At 47.9% G+C, this 17,136-nt stretch overlaps 1 protein-coding gene across 3 annotated transcripts in view; it reads left to right on the forward strand.

Moving 5' to 3' along the window:
• POU6F2 (POU class 6 homeobox 2) overlaps positions 1-16,577 on the forward strand; it is an 854,440-nt gene extending 837,863 nt beyond the window's left edge. For 2 of the 3 annotated variants that reach the window (XM_077269273.1, XM_077269271.1), the window contains exon 10: positions 11,940-16,577. In XM_077269273.1, coding sequence (XP_077125388.1) covers positions 11,940-12,444 — 505 coding nt within the window. In that variant the 3' untranslated portion in view covers positions 12,445-16,577. The remainder of the gene's footprint in view (positions 1-11,939) is intronic. The other variant, XM_077269274.1, reaches the window with a different exon arrangement.
• Positions 16,578-17,136: the final 559 nt, after the last annotated feature.

Here is a 17,136-nt window from a genome sequence, read left to right on the forward strand (position 1 = left end):
CAGCACCGCCAGCTGTTCCCCTGCTGTGTATACGGCAACGTGTACTGCGACCGCCACGCAGGCACAACAAGTTAAATGTAAGGGAACCTGACCCCCCCCCCCCCCCCACAGGCGTTTGTTACTGAAGGAGCCACCTTGTGCAGCAGTAATGATGCAAAGGGAAAAAGTGCCTCTTTTCGTGATGCTCCTTGCACATGCTGAACCAAACACTTATGAAATGTGTCCCCACACAGCGTTAAACCGTCCGGTAGGTGGAACTTTCCTTTGTCGTGTGACGCAGCACAGCCATCATTTTTACCCCCTTGGCGCCGTGCGCCGCCTCCTCAGCGTTGTTTTAATCTGTCCCGGAGCCTGCGCTGTTAGGTTAGCCCTTGGCCATGCACACATGTTGCGCTGCCCGTCTTCTGACCTCATTTGGTGTCAGGCTGGCTGCGCCTGTGCGGGTGCGCTGGCCGAGATCCCGCCTCGCAGTGTCGTCTAATGTAATCCCACCGCGGGCCTGTGATCCGTGCCCGTGCGCAGTGCATATCCTCTCCTCTCACTCCCCTCCCTACGGCTTCTTCAGACTGTGCGATGTCAGCTGGTCCCTAATAGCATGCCACGGCCGTGACACCGCACAGTCTGAAAAAGCCGTAGGGAGGGGAGTGAGAGGAGAGGATATGCACTGCGCACGGGCACGGATCACAGGCCCGCGGTGGGATTACATTAGACGACACTGCGAGGCGGGATCTCGGCCAGCGCACCCGCACAGGCGCAGCCAGCCTGACACCAAATGATGTCAGAAGACGGGCAGCGCAAAATGTGTGCATGGCCAAGGGCTAACCTAACAGCCCAGGCTCCGGGACAGATTAAAACAACGCTGAGGAGGCGGCGCACGGCGCCAAGGGGGTAAAAATGATGGCTGTGCTGCGTCACACGACAAAGGAAAGTTCCACCTACCGGACGGTTTAACGCTGTGAGGGGACACATTTCATAACTGTTAGGTTCCGCATGTGCAAGGACCATAATTAAAAGAGCTAAGTTTACCTTTTCCAGCATTAGTGCTGTACACAATGGCTCTTTCAGCTACAAACGCCTGGGGGGGGGGGGGTTAAAGGTTTCCTTTCAACTTGCTCGAGTGCAGGCTTCGGCCTACACTCCGCTCCCCCTGCTCCTCCTGCTGACCCTGGGCTCCAACACCGCCAGTTGGGGCCCGGTACTGCTAGCTGCACAGAGAAAAACACCTCGCCAATGTGTCAGTGGGGTCCAGCACCGCCAGCTGTTCCCCTGCTGTGTAGCCGGCAACGTGTCCTGCAAAAGTCACGCAGACACAACACACCCAAAGCTGCCGCCTGTGCAGGCTTCGGCCTACACTCCCCTCCCCCTGCTCCTCCTCCTCCTGCTCCTCCTCCTGCTGTCCCTGGGCTCTAACACACCGCCAGTTTTTGCCCAGATGTGCTAGCTGCACAGAGAAAAACACCAGCCAATGTGTCAGTGGGGTCCAGCACCGCCAGCTGTTCCCCTGCTGTGCAGCCGGCAACGTGTCCTGCAAAAGCCACGCAGACACAAGAACTGAAATTGAAGGGAACCTGTCCCCCCTCCCCCAGGCGTTTTTACGTTATCCAGCCACCTTGTACAGCGGTAATGCTGCATGTGTGCAAGGTGGCTCAGAAACGTATTCTCCTCGCACATGTGGAACTGAAAACACGTCTGCAATGTGTCCTCTGTGTGACCATTTAACCGTCCCGGTGGTGTGACTTTCCTTTGTAATGACACGCTGCAACCCCCTTGGTAGCGCTGCCCGTCTTCTGGCATCATGGTTTGGCTGCCTGCGCCTCTGCGGCCGCCCTGACCCACACAACGCCCCTCGGTGTCTTATTTATTGGGACTGCGAGGGTGTGATTGATGGGCAGGATCAGTGCATCAGTTCGCCTGTCCCTCCTCTCCTTCCGCCTTCTTCGGACTGTGCGGCTTCATGGCCGTGGCATGCGATAAGGGATCAGATGACGCCGCATAGTCTGAAGCGGGTGTAAGAACCCAAGCGAGAGGCGAACATATGTACTGCGCCAGGCCATGAATCCCAGCCCCGCAGTGTTTAAACTATGTCAATACACTGCGGGGCTGTGATTCATGGGCATCGCGAACCGCACCGGCCAACATTAAATGAGGTCAGAAGATGGGCAGCGCTAACGGCGCTAGGCCAGGGGATAACACGACAGCGCAGACTCCTGTACAGCAAATAACAACGCTCGGGAGGCTGCACCCAGCACCAAGGTGGGATTCTTGACACCTGTGCTGCGTCTCATTACAAAGGGAACTCTCGCCTCCATTACACAGTTTGACTGTCTAAAGGGCTGAATGTTATACGTGTTCCATTCAGCGTGTGCAAGGAGAAAAATTACAAGAGCAACCTTTGACTTGCGCAGCACTGCTGCTGCATAAGCTGTGGCTCTTCTACTTTGTAACCCCTGAGGGGGGGTTAAAGGTGACTTTTGAAATCGGTTCAATTAGGCTTCGGCCTACACTCTGCTCCACCTGCAGAGCCCGGGCTCCAACAACGCTAGTTGCTGTCCGGAAGTGCTGGCTGCACAGAGCCAAACACCTCGCCAATGTGTCAGTGGGGTCCAGCACCGCCAGCTGTTCCCCTGCTGTGTAGCCGGCAACGTGTCCTGCAAAAGTCACGCAGACACAACACACCCAAAGCTGCCGCCTGTGCAGGCTTCGGCCTACACTCCCCTCCCCCTGCTCCTCCTCCTCCTGCTCCTCCTCCTGCTGTCCCTGGGCTCTAACACACCGCCAGTTTTTGCCCAGATGTGCTAGCTGCACAGAGAAAAACACCAGCCAATGTGTCAGTGGGGTCCAGCACCGCCAGCTGTTCCCCTGCTGTGCAGCCGGCAACGTGTCCTGCAAAAGCCACGCAGACACAAGAACTGAAATTGAAGGGAACCTGTCCCCCCTCCCCCAGGCGTTTTTACGTTATCCAGCCACCTTGTACAGCGGTAATGCTGCATGTGTGCAAGGTGGCTCAGAAACGTATTCTCCTCGCACATGTGGAACTGAAAACACGTCTGCAATGTGTCCTCTGTGTGACCATTTAACCGTCCCGGTGGTGTGACTTTCCTTTGTAATGACACGCTGCAACCCCCTTGGTAGCGCTGCCCGTCTTCTGGCATCATGGTTTGGCTGCCTGCGCCTCTGCGGCCGCCCTGACCCACACAACGCCCCTCGGTGTCTTATTTATTGGGACTGCGAGGGTGTGATTGATGGGCAGGATCAGTGCATCAGTTCGCCTGTCCCTCCTCTCCTTCCGCCTTCTTCGGACTGTGCGGCTTCATGGCCGTGGCATGCGATAAGGGATCAGATGACGCCGCATAGTCTGAAGCGGGTGTAAGAACCCAAGCGAGAGGCGAACATATGTACTGCGCCAGGCCATGAATCCCAGCCCCGCAGTGTTTAAACTATGTCAATACACTGCGGGGCTGTGATTCATGGGCATCGCGAACCGCACCGGCCAACATTAAATGAGGTCAGAAGATGGGCAGCGCTAACGGCGCTAGGCCAGGGGATAACACGACAGCGCAGACTCCTGTACAGCAAATAACAACGCTCGGGAGGCTGCACCCAGCACCAAGGTGGGATTCTTGACACCTGTGCTGCGTCTCATTACAAAGGGAACTCTCGCCTCCATTACACAGTTTGACTGTCTAAAGGGCTGAATGTTATACGTGTTCCATTCAGCGTGTGCAAGGAGAAAAATTACAAGAGCAACCTTTGACTTGCGCAGCACTGCTGCTGCATAAGCTGTGGCTCTTCTACTTTGTAACCCCTGAGGGGGGGTTAAAGGTGACTTTTGAAATCGGTTCAATTAGGCTTCGGCCTACACTCTGCTCCACCTGCAGAGCCCGGGCTCCAACAACGCTAGTTGCTGTCCGGAAGTGCTGGCTGCACAGAGCCAAACACCTCGCCAATGTGTCAGTGGGGTCCAGCACCGCCAGCTGTTCCCCTGCTGTGTAGCCGGCAACGTGTCCTGCAAAAGTCACGCAGACACAACACACCCAAAGCTGCCGCCTGTGCAGGCTTCGGCCTACACTCCCCTCCCCCTGCTCCTCCTCCTCCTGCTCCTCCTCCTGCTGTCCCTGGGCTCTAACACACCGCCAGTTTTTGCCCAGATGTGCTAGCTGCACAGAGAAAAACACCAGCCAATGTGTCAGTGGGGTCCAGCACCGCCAGCTGTTCCCCTGCTGTGCAGCCGGCAACGTGTCCTGCAAAAGCCACGCAGACACAAGAACTGAAATTGAAGGGAACCTGTCCCCCCTCCCCCAGGCGTTTTTACGTTATCCAGCCACCTTGTACAGCGGTAATGCTGCATGTGTGCAAGGTGGCTCAGAAACGTATTCTCCTCGCACATGTGGAACTGAAAACACGTCTGCAATGTGTCCTCTGTGTGACCATTTAACCGTCCCGGTGGTGTGACTTTCCTTTGTAATGACACGCTGCAACCCCCTTGGTAGCGCTGCCCGTCTTCTGGCATCATGGTTTGGCTGCCTGCGCCTCTGCGGCCGCCCTGACCCACACAACGCCCCTCGGTGTCTTATTTATTGGGACTGCGAGGGTGTGATTGATGGGCAGGATCAGTGCATCAGTTCGCCTGTCCCTCCTCTCCTTCCGCCTTCTTCGGACTGTGCGGCTTCATGGCCGTGGCATGCGATAAGGGATCAGATGACGCCGCATAGTCTGAAGCGGGTGTAAGAACCCAAGCGAGAGGCGAACATATGTACTGCGCCAGGCCATGAATCCCAGCCCCGCAGTGTTTAAACTATGTCAATACACTGCGGGGCTGTGATTCATGGGCATCGCGAACCGCACCGGCCAACATTAAATGAGGTCAGAAGATGGGCAGCGCTAACGGCGCTAGGCCAGGGGATAACACGACAGCGCAGACTCCTGTACAGCAAATAACAACGCTCGGGAGGCTGCACCCAGCACCAAGGTGGGATTCTTGACACCTGTGCTGCGTCTCATTACAAAGGGAACTCTCGCCTCCATTACACAGTTTGACTGTCTAAAGGGCTGAATGTTATACGTGTTCCATTCAGCGTGTGCAAGGAGAAAAATTACAAGAGCAACCTTTGACTTGCGCAGCACTGCTGCTGCATAAGCTGTGGCTCTTCTACTTTGTAACCCCTGAGGGGGGGTTAAAGGTGACTTTTGAAATCGGTTCAATTAGGCTTCGGCCTACACTCTGCTCCACCTGCAGAGCCCGGGCTCCAACAACGCTAGTTGCTGTCCGGAAGTGCTGGCTGCACAGAGCCAAACACCTCGCCAATGTGTCAGTGGGGTCCAGCACCGCCAGCTGTTCCCCTGCTGTGTAGCCGGCAACGTGTCCTGCAAAAGTCACGCAGACACAACACACCCAAAGCTGCCGCCTGTGCAGGCTTCGGCCTACACTCCCCTCCCCCTGCTCCTCCTCCTCCTGCTCCTCCTCCTGCTGTCCCTGGGCTCTAACACACCGCCAGTTTTTGCCCAGATGTGCTAGCTGCACAGAGAAAAACACCAGCCAATGTGTCAGTGGGGTCCAGCACCGCCAGCTGTTCCCCTGCTGTGCAGCCGGCAACGTGTCCTGCAAAAGCCACGCAGACACAAGAACTGAAATTGAAGGGAACCTGTCCCCCCTCCCCCAGGCGTTTTTACGTTATCCAGCCACCTTGTACAGCGGTAATGCTGCATGTGTGCAAGGTGGCTCAGAAACGTATTCTCCTCGCACATGTGGAACTGAAAACACGTCTGCAATGTGTCCTCTGTGTGACCATTTAACCGTCCCGGTGGTGTGACTTTCCTTTGTAATGACACGCTGCAACCCCCTTGGTAGCGCTGCCCGTCTTCTGGCATCATGGTTTGGCTGCCTGCGCCTCTGCGGCCGCCCTGACCCACACAACGCCCCTCGGTGTCTTATTTATTGGGACTGCGAGGGTGTGATTGATGGGCAGGAACAGTGCATCAGTTCGCCTGTCCCTCCTCTCCTTCCGCCTTCTTCGGACTGTGCGGCTTCATGGCCGTGGCATGCGATAAGGGATCAGATGACGCCGCATAGTCTGAAGCGGGTGTAAGAACCCAAGCGAGAGGCGAACATATGTACTGCGCCAGGCCATGAATCCCAGCCCCGCAGTGTTTAAACTATGTCAATACACTGCGGGGCTGTGATTCATGGGCATCGCGAACCGCACCGGCCAACATTAAATGAGGTCAGAAGATGGGCAGCGCTAACGGCGCTAGGCCAGGGGATAACACGACAGCGCAGACTCCTGTACAGCAAATAACAACGCTCGGGAGGCTGCACCCAGCACCAAGGTGGGATTCTTGACACCTGTGCTGCGTCTCATTACAAAGGGAACTCTCGCCTCCATTACACAGTTTGACTGTCTAAAGGGCTGAATGTTATACGTGTTCCATTCAGCGTGTGCAAGGAGAAAAATTACAAGAGCAACCTTTGACTTGCGCAGCACTGCTGCTGCATAAGCTGTGGCTCTTCTACTTTGTAACCCCTGAGGGGGGGTTAAAGGTGACTTTTGAAATCGGTTCAATTAGGCTTCGGCCTACACTCTGCTCCACCTGCAGAGCCCGGGCTCCAACAACGCTAGTTGCTGTCCGGAAGTGCTGGCTGCACAGAGCCAAACACCTCGCCAATGTGTCAGTGGGGTCCAGCACCGCCAGCTGTTCCCCTGCTGTGTAGCCGGCAACGTGTCCTGCAAAAGTCACGCAGACACAACACACCCAAAGCTGCCGCCTGTGCAGGCTTCGGCCTACACTCCCCTCCCCCTGCTCCTCCTCCTCCTGCTCCTCCTCCTGCTGTCCCTGGGCTCTAACACACCGCCAGTTTTTGCCCAGATGTGCTAGCTGCACAGAGAAAAACACCAGCCAATGTGTCAGTGGGGTCCAGCACCGCCAGCTGTTCCCCTGCTGTGCAGCCGGCAACGTGTCCTGCAAAAGCCACGCAGACACAAGAACTGAAATTGAAGGGAACCTGTCCCCCCTCCCCCAGGCGTTTTTACGTTATCCAGCCACCTTGTACAGCGGTAATGCTGCATGTGTGCAAGGTGGCTCAGAAACGTATTCTCCTCGCACATGTGGAACTGAAAACACGTCTGCAATGTGTCCTCTGTGTGACCATTTAACCGTCCCGGTGGTGTGACTTTCCTTTGTAATGACACGCTGCAACCCCCTTGGTAGCGCTGCCCGTCTTCTGGCATCATGGTTTGGCTGCCTGCGCCTCTGCGGCCGCCCTGACCCACACAACGCCCCTCGGTGTCTTATTTATTGGGACTGCGAGGGTGTGATTGATGGGCAGGAACAGTGCATCAGTTCGCCTGTCCCTCCTCTCCTTCCGCCTTCTTCGGACTGTGCGGCTTCATGGCCGTGGCATGCGATAAGGGATCAGATGACGCCGCATAGTCTGAAGCGGGTGTAAGAACCCAAGCGAGAGGCGAACATATGTACTGCGCCAGGCCATGAATCCCAGCCCCGCAGTGTTTAAACTATGTCAATACACTGCGGGGCTGTGATTCATGGGCATCGCGAACCGCACCGGCCAACATTAAATGAGGTCAGAAGATGGGCAGCGCTAACGGCGCTAGGCCAGGGGATAACACGACAGCGCAGACTCCTGTACAGCAAATAACAACGCTCAGGAGGCTGCACCCAGCACCAAGGTGGGATTCTTGACATCTGTGCTGCGTCTCATTACAAAGGGAACTCGCGCCTCCAACACAGTTTGACTGTATAAAGGGCTAAATGTTATACGTGTTTCATTCAGCGTGTGCAAGGAGCGAAATTAAAAGAGCAACCTTTGACTTGTGCAGCACTACTGCTGCATAAGCTGTGGCTCTTCTACTTTCTAACCCCTGAGGGGGGGTTAAAGGTTACCTTTGAAATTGGTTCAAGTAGGCTTCGGCCTACACTCTGCTCCCCCTGCAGAGCCCGGGCTACAACACCGCTCGTTGCTGTCCGGAAGTGCTGGCTGCACAGAGCCAAACACCTCGCCAATGTGTCAGTGGGGTCCAGCACCGCCAGCTGTTCCCCTGCTGTGCAGCCGGCAACGTGTCCTGCAAAAGCCACGCAGACACTTGCTCTTGTACCTTCTGCTCCACATCCTGGTTCCAGTACCGTCAGCTGGTTCCGGGCAGAGCCTTTGGCTTAGGTGCCTCCCTCTGGGTATCCGAGTTCCACCAACGTCAGGTGGTCCTTGGTAGTGCTTTCAGGCACGGGTACCTCCTGCTTAGTAACCGGGTTCCAGTGACGTCAGCTGGTCCTCGGTAGTTCCATTGGCTCTTGGACCTTCGGCTACCCATCCGGGTTCCAGCACCATCAGCTGGTTCTCGGCAGTGTCTTTTGCTCTTGTACCTTCTGCTCCCCATCCTGGTTCCAGTACCGTCAGCTGGTTCCGGGCAGAGCCTTTGGCTTAGGTGCCTCCCTCTGGGTATCCGAGTTCCACCAACGTCAGGTGGTCCTTGGTAGTGCTTTCAGGCACGGGTACCTCCTGCTTAGTAACCGGGTTCCAGTAACGTCAGCTGGTCCTCGGTAGTTCCATTGGCTCTTGGACCTTCGGGTAGCCATCCGAGTTCCAGTTCCATCAGCTGGTTCTCGGCATTTTCTCAGCCTTCTTGTACCTTCTGCTACATTTCCAAGTTCAAGAGACTAAACACGATGACCCGGAAGAACACCCCTAAGATGACGACGACACCAGAGACGACAACCACCGTGATGACGACGACCCTGGAGACGATGACCCTGAAGACCACCCCGATGACGACGACCCCGGAGACCACCCCGATGACGACGACCCCGGAGACGACGACCCTGGAGACGACGACGACCTGGAAGACCGAGAAGCAGAAGAACAAGAGGCTGCAGAACAAAGAGCAGAAGGACATTAAGCATAACACAAAATATCAGAGCAAAAAAATATTATGTAAATTATAAGCAGAAGAAGACTAAGCAGTGTATGGGGGTGAGTCCGTTCCTCCTCGTGGTGCCCCTGGATAAAGCCTGATGCTGCAGGCCAAACTGAACGCGGACAAATGTAACTGGTTTGTGACAGGCAGAACGGAAGGTGTAATCTTCAAACTTTTATAGATAACAACTACGGGAATGCCTGTCACAAATAAGAATATGATGAAGAAGTTGAATATGATGAAGATAATAGTAAAATAAAAAGAATATGAACAATGTAACCCAAAAAATAATAGGTAGAAGATGAAGAAGAAGATGAATAAGGTGAAGAAGTTGATGTCAAAGAAGCTGATGATGAGGATAATTAAGAAGAAAGCGTGGGAGAAGTAAAAAAGAAGGTGAAGGGCGTGGAAGTAGTGAAACATCAATATCTGACATAAAAAAAAAAAAAAATAACATAGTCAAATTCTTTCTAACGCCGAACTTCATAAAAAAAAATAAAAAATCCTGCTATTCTATTACATTGGGCTAAACCTCTGTCCCTTTAATATCTCCGCCACGTCCCCCAATACATCCTACATTATTCTTAGTTGTTTTCCTTCATGTAGAATGAACCTACAAGTTTATTAAGGGTTTATTTTAATTCCGATATTTTCGTCCCATTGACTTGCATTGGGATCGGGTATCGGTATCGGATTGGATCCGATATTTTGACGGTATCGGCCGATACTTTCCGATACCGATACTTTCCGATATCGGAAAGTATCGCTCAACACTAGTCACAGGTCATATCCAATGGCAAGACTGAGAACAGCAACAAAACATACGCTAGTTACACTGTATCAGCAAAGTCTCTCCCTCCCAGGCAAAGATTTCAAAACAGACGGGTTTCATGTGCTGGTCAAGTTTTTTTGTAGAAGCAATAAAAAATGAAATGGACAATGTTTAGGACTGCAGGCGTACTGATATGCCAAAGAAACTTAGTGCAGCAGATGAAAGACATGCTTACTTCCATTGAAAAAATGGAAGATGTCCAGCAGTGACATCAACCCAGAAATGGTAGGATTCCATAAGAATCAGCTACACTCATCTATTGTTCAGGGAAGTCTTTCTAAAAGTGTCCTTCATGGACGTAGGCAGAAACCTGTCAATCTAGGGAAATAGGCAGGGAAGAGTCACTAGGACACACCTGTCTGACTATTTTCCTGCGAGGTTCAGTCCCCAACAGCTTTGAAAGTATATTTTTATCTGAAATTCCGCAGCATTTCAGGGTGAAACATACCTGGCTGAAATCATACAATTAGTGCTTGATGCATGCTGCCGATGGATCATATGTCAGGTTCAATTAAAAATTTAGACTTGATTATAAATGAGGCAACACTTTTTAGTGGAAATAGCACACAGTTCATATAATCAAAGAATCTGAGGAATCAGTGATCTGTACAATTGTCTACAGCAGGGCTTTTGAAACATGTTTTTATTGAGCTCTCACAAGTTATAGAAATCCCCAGCAAAAGAAACATCACTGAATTTACCTTTCATTTTTGTCCTGAACCCAATATAAAATAAGCCAGATGTTAATGGTCATTGGTGGCAGCAGAGATATCAGGAAGGTTAACACAAGGTAAAGAGCAATTTCACTACGTTATATGTCTAATAAGTGTTTTCCTGCTCAATTGAGGCTAAATATCATTTTTGCATTTGGGTTTCATTAATCATTTTTCACTATTTGCTTTCTATCATCTCTGTGTTGCAGTCTATCTATATTGCTGGTTGCAGAATGAGTTAGCTGAGAATCCATCAGCCCGCTTCTTTCATCTGTCTTTTTTTTGCTCCTCTCAAGTGATTTATAACTGCAGACCACATAAAAGTTGAATGTGCATGGAAACAAAGAGCCCGCAATAGCCAAATATGTATTTTGAAGAACATGAGGGTGGTTTTCTGAACTTCTGGTGGAGTTACACCAATGAATCAGGACACCCAAGATGGATCAACACGCGGTTTTATTTTCTACGCGTTTCAAAGTTATCCAACTTCTTCTTCAGGAAATGACCACAGTTTTTTACTGTTATTTCCTGAAGAAGAAGTTGGATAACTTCAAAACGCGTAGAAAATAAAACTACGTATTGATCCATCTTGGGTGTCCTGATTCATCCGTGTAACTCCACCAAAAGTGCATAAAATGACCGTCATGTTCTTCAAAATACGTTTCAGATTTTTTAACCGGTGGCTTGGAGCACCTGGTTTTATTGCTCAGAAAGAGTTGTGTGATCACAACTTTATCAGGTGAGCAATTTTCTCATTCTTTATTCCTATACCATCAGATCACAAACCCTATTGCGTTCTGTTTGTCACCCAGTTTATGCTCCTGCAATTGCCAAATGGTTCAACATTTTTTATTGAAACCCAACTGTAAAAATATTTTAGCCACAAATTCATGCATTTAATTAAAAAATAGGTCCCCAAAAGTAGACAACTGTTTTAACATCTCCAGCAGTATTTCATCCAGGAGAAAAGTATGATGCCTCTGGGGCTTCAGATTCTGTACAAACAGCAAAAGCAACCTTTGTTATAGAGTTACCAACACTTACCAACCTAGACTTCACAGTCATCTGCTATGCATGTACATGCCAGAAATGGGCTATACAGGAAAAGTAGTTGCTTTCCTAAATCATTACTAAAATCAGTCAATCATCATTTTTATAACCTACTATGCAAAAAAAAATTTTTAAAAGTGGCACAAACAAAACTGAAGTTTATTCCAAACCGTGAAGCTGCGCTTCTTGCTGATCCAGTACACTTTATTTTTGTTTTTTGATTTACAATAAGTTATACATTTTTCTTTCTTTAATAATGGATATTTTAAATGTTGCATGTCTGTGATTAGAATTGTTTTATCATAGAACATAATGTCCTTATTAATTACCTCTGCCAGTCCATTGGTTAGGCAGGCAGGAAGTCCCACCCTGGCAGAGCATCAGTGTAAGACTCTTCTTTTTCAATTTTCCCCTCAGACACACCATCCTGAGAAGCCACTTTTTCCTACCACAGGAAGCCCAAGAGAACACTATAGCTAGCAGTCTGACAGCCAAACTGAACCCTGGCCTTTTGTATCCTGCCAGGTTTGAAAAGCTGGACATCACCCCTAAAAGTGCCCAGAAGATAAAGCCAGTCCTTGAGAGGTGGATGGCCGAGGCTGAGGCCCGCCACCGAGCAGGTATGCAGAATCTGACAGAATTTATCGGCAGCGAGCCTTCAAAAAAACGCAAGAGGCGCACGTCATTCACTCCACAGGCGTTAGAGATCTTGAACGCCCATTTTGAGAAGAACACACACCCATCCGGACAGGAAATGACGGAAATTGCAGAGAAGCTGAACTATGACCGGGAAGTTGTCCGGGTGTGGTTCTGCAACAAGCGACAGGCACTCAAGAACACAATAAAACGCTTAAAACAGCATGAGCCAGGCACAGGAGTCCCTATGGAGTCTTTAACAGACTCAATGGAAGAAAATTCCTAAAACTTTGAGATTGAACTCTGTGAAATGCCTGTTCATCATTCTTGTAAGTAAAAAACTGAACAAAACACAGGTGGACAGAACAATTTATTAATGAACTGTATTCATGAGTTTTCCAAAAACATTGCACAACACTTAGTGTGTGTGATAGTAGTTCAGAAAAAAAAAGGATTTTTTTCTATGGACGTCAAAAAAATACCAAATAACTGAATACTTTGTGTGTATAATATGACAATGCGAACAGTGTTTGAAAAACAGGATAATGTTTTATCTATGTAGAAAGAAAACAAGCCTGCCACCTGGAGGATCGATTGTAGACTTTCAGGTTCTAAAGTGCTCATTCACTACAAAATCTTCACTGATAACCAAAGCCAGAAAAATGGTGTTGCAAACCTAGATTGTTGGACTTCTCTATAATGAGCTTAAGGTTGTGTTTCACATCTCACTGTCTATTGTGCGAAAATCAAAAATAAGAACAATTTACGTTTTATTTAAAACTGTTCCTTTATGTATATTTTGTCACGTACTATTTTTTCACTAGAATTTCAACTGTGTTACATTAAGGCAATGCAGTTTTGCAAACAGCCATTTTCATGTTTATACATGAGAAGAATGAATTCTATTTGGTTTGTATCATACAGTGCCAATGAATTATTATTTTCTTGGTGCGTGTAGTTTCCTTGTCCAGCAAGGACATTTTTTTCCATTCCAAAATGATAGGAGAAGAAATAGAGTTTCCACGATTGCGTTCTGCAGCCATTTTCTGATATCTCTCCAAAGTCTCTTAGCCAAAGAAAAATATTCACAATCTTAAAAAGCAGCTCAACAAAACAAACCAAATAGGAAACTGAAGGAATAATAGGGTGTTTCTCACATGTGCATAAATAGCTGTTTATTGGTTTATGTGACCGGTGTTTAATGCCTTTATAGTGTGAATCTGACCAGAAAGAAACAAGAGATTTCCGTGTTTTTAGACTGAAATCAGTGCATGATGAGATACTTGCAGACAGCTCTACATACGCAGTTTTTCTCCATATTACTCATCTTGAATATTAAAAGTGTTGGTCCTTTAACCTTGAAGTTTAGAGGAAGCTGCAGGTAGTGTCTAAGGCTGGGGCCACACATAGACAATCAATGTCCGACAGCGGTATCATAAAGTCACACTAAGAACATTGTATGAAGTAACGTGTGCTATTTAAATGTGCTACTGCATATGTCACATGTCAGGTAAGGTGCCGCACAATGTCACAACAGCATGAACTTTACTTTCGTCTGTTGCTGAATCTTAACACGTTCACCAAAACATGCTATCAGCTACAAATGTTGGTGATGGTCCCCATGATGTTGCATGTACAACCATAAATTATGTCATATATGTTATTACAACAAAATAATTATCTATGGGTCACTAGCATGGGATGTCACTTGTCATGCTACTAATATCACTGTTTCTTTAAAGAGGACCAGTCAGCAGGGTACTTGACCCCTAACTAAAGTTATATGTATAAAACCCCTTTAATGTTTATATATTCATACCCAATTCATAGTTGGGGTATTTTTCAGAAATCCATATTTGAAGTTTTAATCTCAAGTTCAGAGGGGCAGACACTGCACTTCCAGCCTTTCTGTGCACTCTGCCTTTTGTCCACCCCCCAATGGCCTCCAGACTTTGATAGACAGGTCACTTTTCTCTCAGTAACCTGCACAACCACTGTCATTGTCTGGGTTTGATTCATCAAAAGTCATGGCATATGCGCAGCAAGCTTTTAATTATGCCACAAGATCAATGGATGCCTATCAAATAAAAAAAGGAAGGCTGGCGGTTGACAAGGAAAAGGGAGAGAGCACAGGAGAGCAGTAAGTGTAGCTCCCACCCCGCTGCACTTGCGGTTAAAACTTCAAGGATAGATATCTCAAAAATGACCCAACAGATTACTACAAGCAAGGTTCGAATGTAATAAGCATTACAGGGGCTTTACACTCATGCGTTTAGCTAGGGGTCAAATATCCTGCTGACAGATCCTCTTAAACCAATAGCCACGTGATCTTATTTTGGGGCTCTATACATTTCAACCAGAGTAAAATACAGATGTTGCATTTGCTAAGTGAATGTTATTTGCATCAAATGTAAGTGCTATGCTATTTGTGGAGTGTGGCCACTCAGATTAGAGATATTGCAAATGCCTGATGCACTAAACAAACAGAATGCATAGTATACAGAACTGCCACATCTATGGACTCAGTGTAAAGGTCACAAATCAAAGAATTGGGAGAAAGTAAGGATTGGTTCCTCATATTACGAAAATCGAGCATAGTAAATTGCAGGAAAGCAAACAAACAATAAGCTCAGAATGTAATATCATCCTACATCTATCTTTAAACTTAAGATATAGCATTAATTTTTTGATAAGACATGTTTATATGGGAACTGTATTTTCAACAAACTGTAAATTAAAAGGACAAGTGAATCTAAAAGTCCACATACACATCTGTTGAAAACTGGCCCGAGATGACTGGTTTTGCTCAAAATGAACGATCATCAGCTAACTTGGCAAAGGGAATGAATGTTCTTTGCCACCAATGGCCAACTGATGACCATTTGTTAGCGTTCACAAAATTGATCTAATATGTTAGATATATTCTGACAATCATAAACACCAGCTGTATCATCAAACCATAAAAAACATGAGCATTGTAGTTTTTTTTTTTTACTGCAGACCATCCCAGCTGACGAATGGTTGTTTGCTGCGCCCCCATTATTTCATATGCGTCAGGCTTTTAGAAACTTTGTAACAAATCTTGCCAGAGAAATCTATAGTAATCTCCCACCACCTACAGAACTTATCATCCACTCTGAAAAATAGCTAAATCTTGTCTTGCTTAACAGAAGATAGGCAGTGAGCACAGAGAGGTGATTGGTTACATCTCTGATTATACTCAAAGAAGATGAAATTGGGGTAAGATGTGAGGATCAGCATGAGAAAACAGGCAGAGGGAGATTGTGCTGAGCTTTCTAACAAATCTTTTACCTTACCCCAGCATTAGATTCACACTTATGCAAATCACACTATAATTTCCTTCATAACTCTGCTTCTACGTTTTGTGTGCAAACTAAAAAATGATGTGTGCACCCTAAAAATGTGCTCCGATATGTATAGAAGATATCATAATAGCTAATCTCCTAACAGCTCAGAGTAACTTGCAAAGAAAAGAGACTTGCAGAGGGGAAAATTGGTGAAAATGCAGACTATAAGTCACACAATCGTTAATATAGTTGTACCCTTTATGTACAAACATATGATAGTTTATTCTGAAAAGTTCCCGGAAAGTATATTTGTATTTTATTTGCAATGCTATGTTGTGCACTGTGATGAATTCAGATGTCTTCTCGCTTCTTCCCTATCCTGTTAAAGCAAAATGTTTTAAGGAAACACAGAATAAATCACTTGCTTTTCATGCTAGAACTGTGGGTGAGATGGGGTGTAAGGAATAAAGTGAGCAAAAAGGCAGAGACACAAAAATAATGTTCTGAGCTTTCTAACAAGTCTTTACCTTACCCGATAGCTTATTCACATCCACACAGCTGAGTACTGCTGCTCAATCTCCTCCACCTTCTGCTGCTGCTGCTTTTTCTGTATGCTAATTAAGGAATGAAGAGTAAATTTCAAATTAAAAGATAGAGCCTGCAGTGCGGAAACTGGTGAACATGCAGAATACATTGCATATATTTACCAGGTATATTCCTCATGCACACAAAGACGACAGGTTTTTCTGAAAAGTTACTTGAAAGTACAGTTACCCTTCAATATTAATTATTAGCTAGTTACCATTTTCTTGTATTTTTTTAGAGCTTGAAATGGGTTAAAATAATATATATTTTACATACATCTGTTGTAGACCTTTAAGTGACTCCTTTCACCACCGTAGCTTCACTGGTCCTGGACATGTGAATATGATTTTTTTTGTTTTGTTTTTCTTTAACCCCTTCCCTCCCCTCTGTTTTTCATGCTTCGAGGTCTGGAGAGGGCACTTTTGCTGCAACCAAATTGTGTTTAAATCTAATTGAATATGTCAACCGATTAGAGTGAAACTGCCGAAAATGAATTTTGAGAAATTCCCTCATCTCAAATTTTTATACAGGATTAAAGGGCCACTGTCACCCCCCTCCAGCCGTTATAAACTAAAAGAGCCACCTTGTGCAGCAGTAATGCTGCAGTCTAACAAGGTGGCTCTTTTAGTTTTTGATTCCGTTATTCCCTCAATAAAGCGTTTTAAAATTTGCCCTAACTACCTGTCTGCAGACCTGGAGGCGGTCCGAAGCCTCCTCTGTGAATCTCCCAACGGCCGTCACTCTTCTCTTCTGGGGATGTGGTCGCCGCCCCCTTCGCCCTGTTTCTTCTTAAATCCGGCGCCTGCGCTGCGCGTGCCTGCCTGGGACAGGCGCAGTCTTCATTGTCCTTCATAGCTCAGATCCAGGGTGCCTCACTGCGCCTGTGCTGGCAGTGCGGCCACCCTGTTGCTGAATCCCCGCCCCGCACTGTGTTATTCATTATGCACAGTGCGGGGCTGGGGTTCCTGGGCATGCGCACTGCTCTGTTCAGACGCTCCCCCAGCTCATACGCTCCCCCAGCTCCCCCGCCTTCCAGCGTTGTTATTTGCGGCTGCTTCATTCCAAACGCTGGCAAGGAAACCTGT

Source organism: Ranitomeya variabilis, chromosome 6 (assembly GCF_051348905.1).
Source record: "Ranitomeya variabilis isolate aRanVar5 chromosome 6, aRanVar5.hap1, whole genome shotgun sequence".
NCBI classification, from domain to species: Eukaryota; Metazoa; Chordata; class Amphibia; order Anura; family Dendrobatidae; genus Ranitomeya; species Ranitomeya variabilis.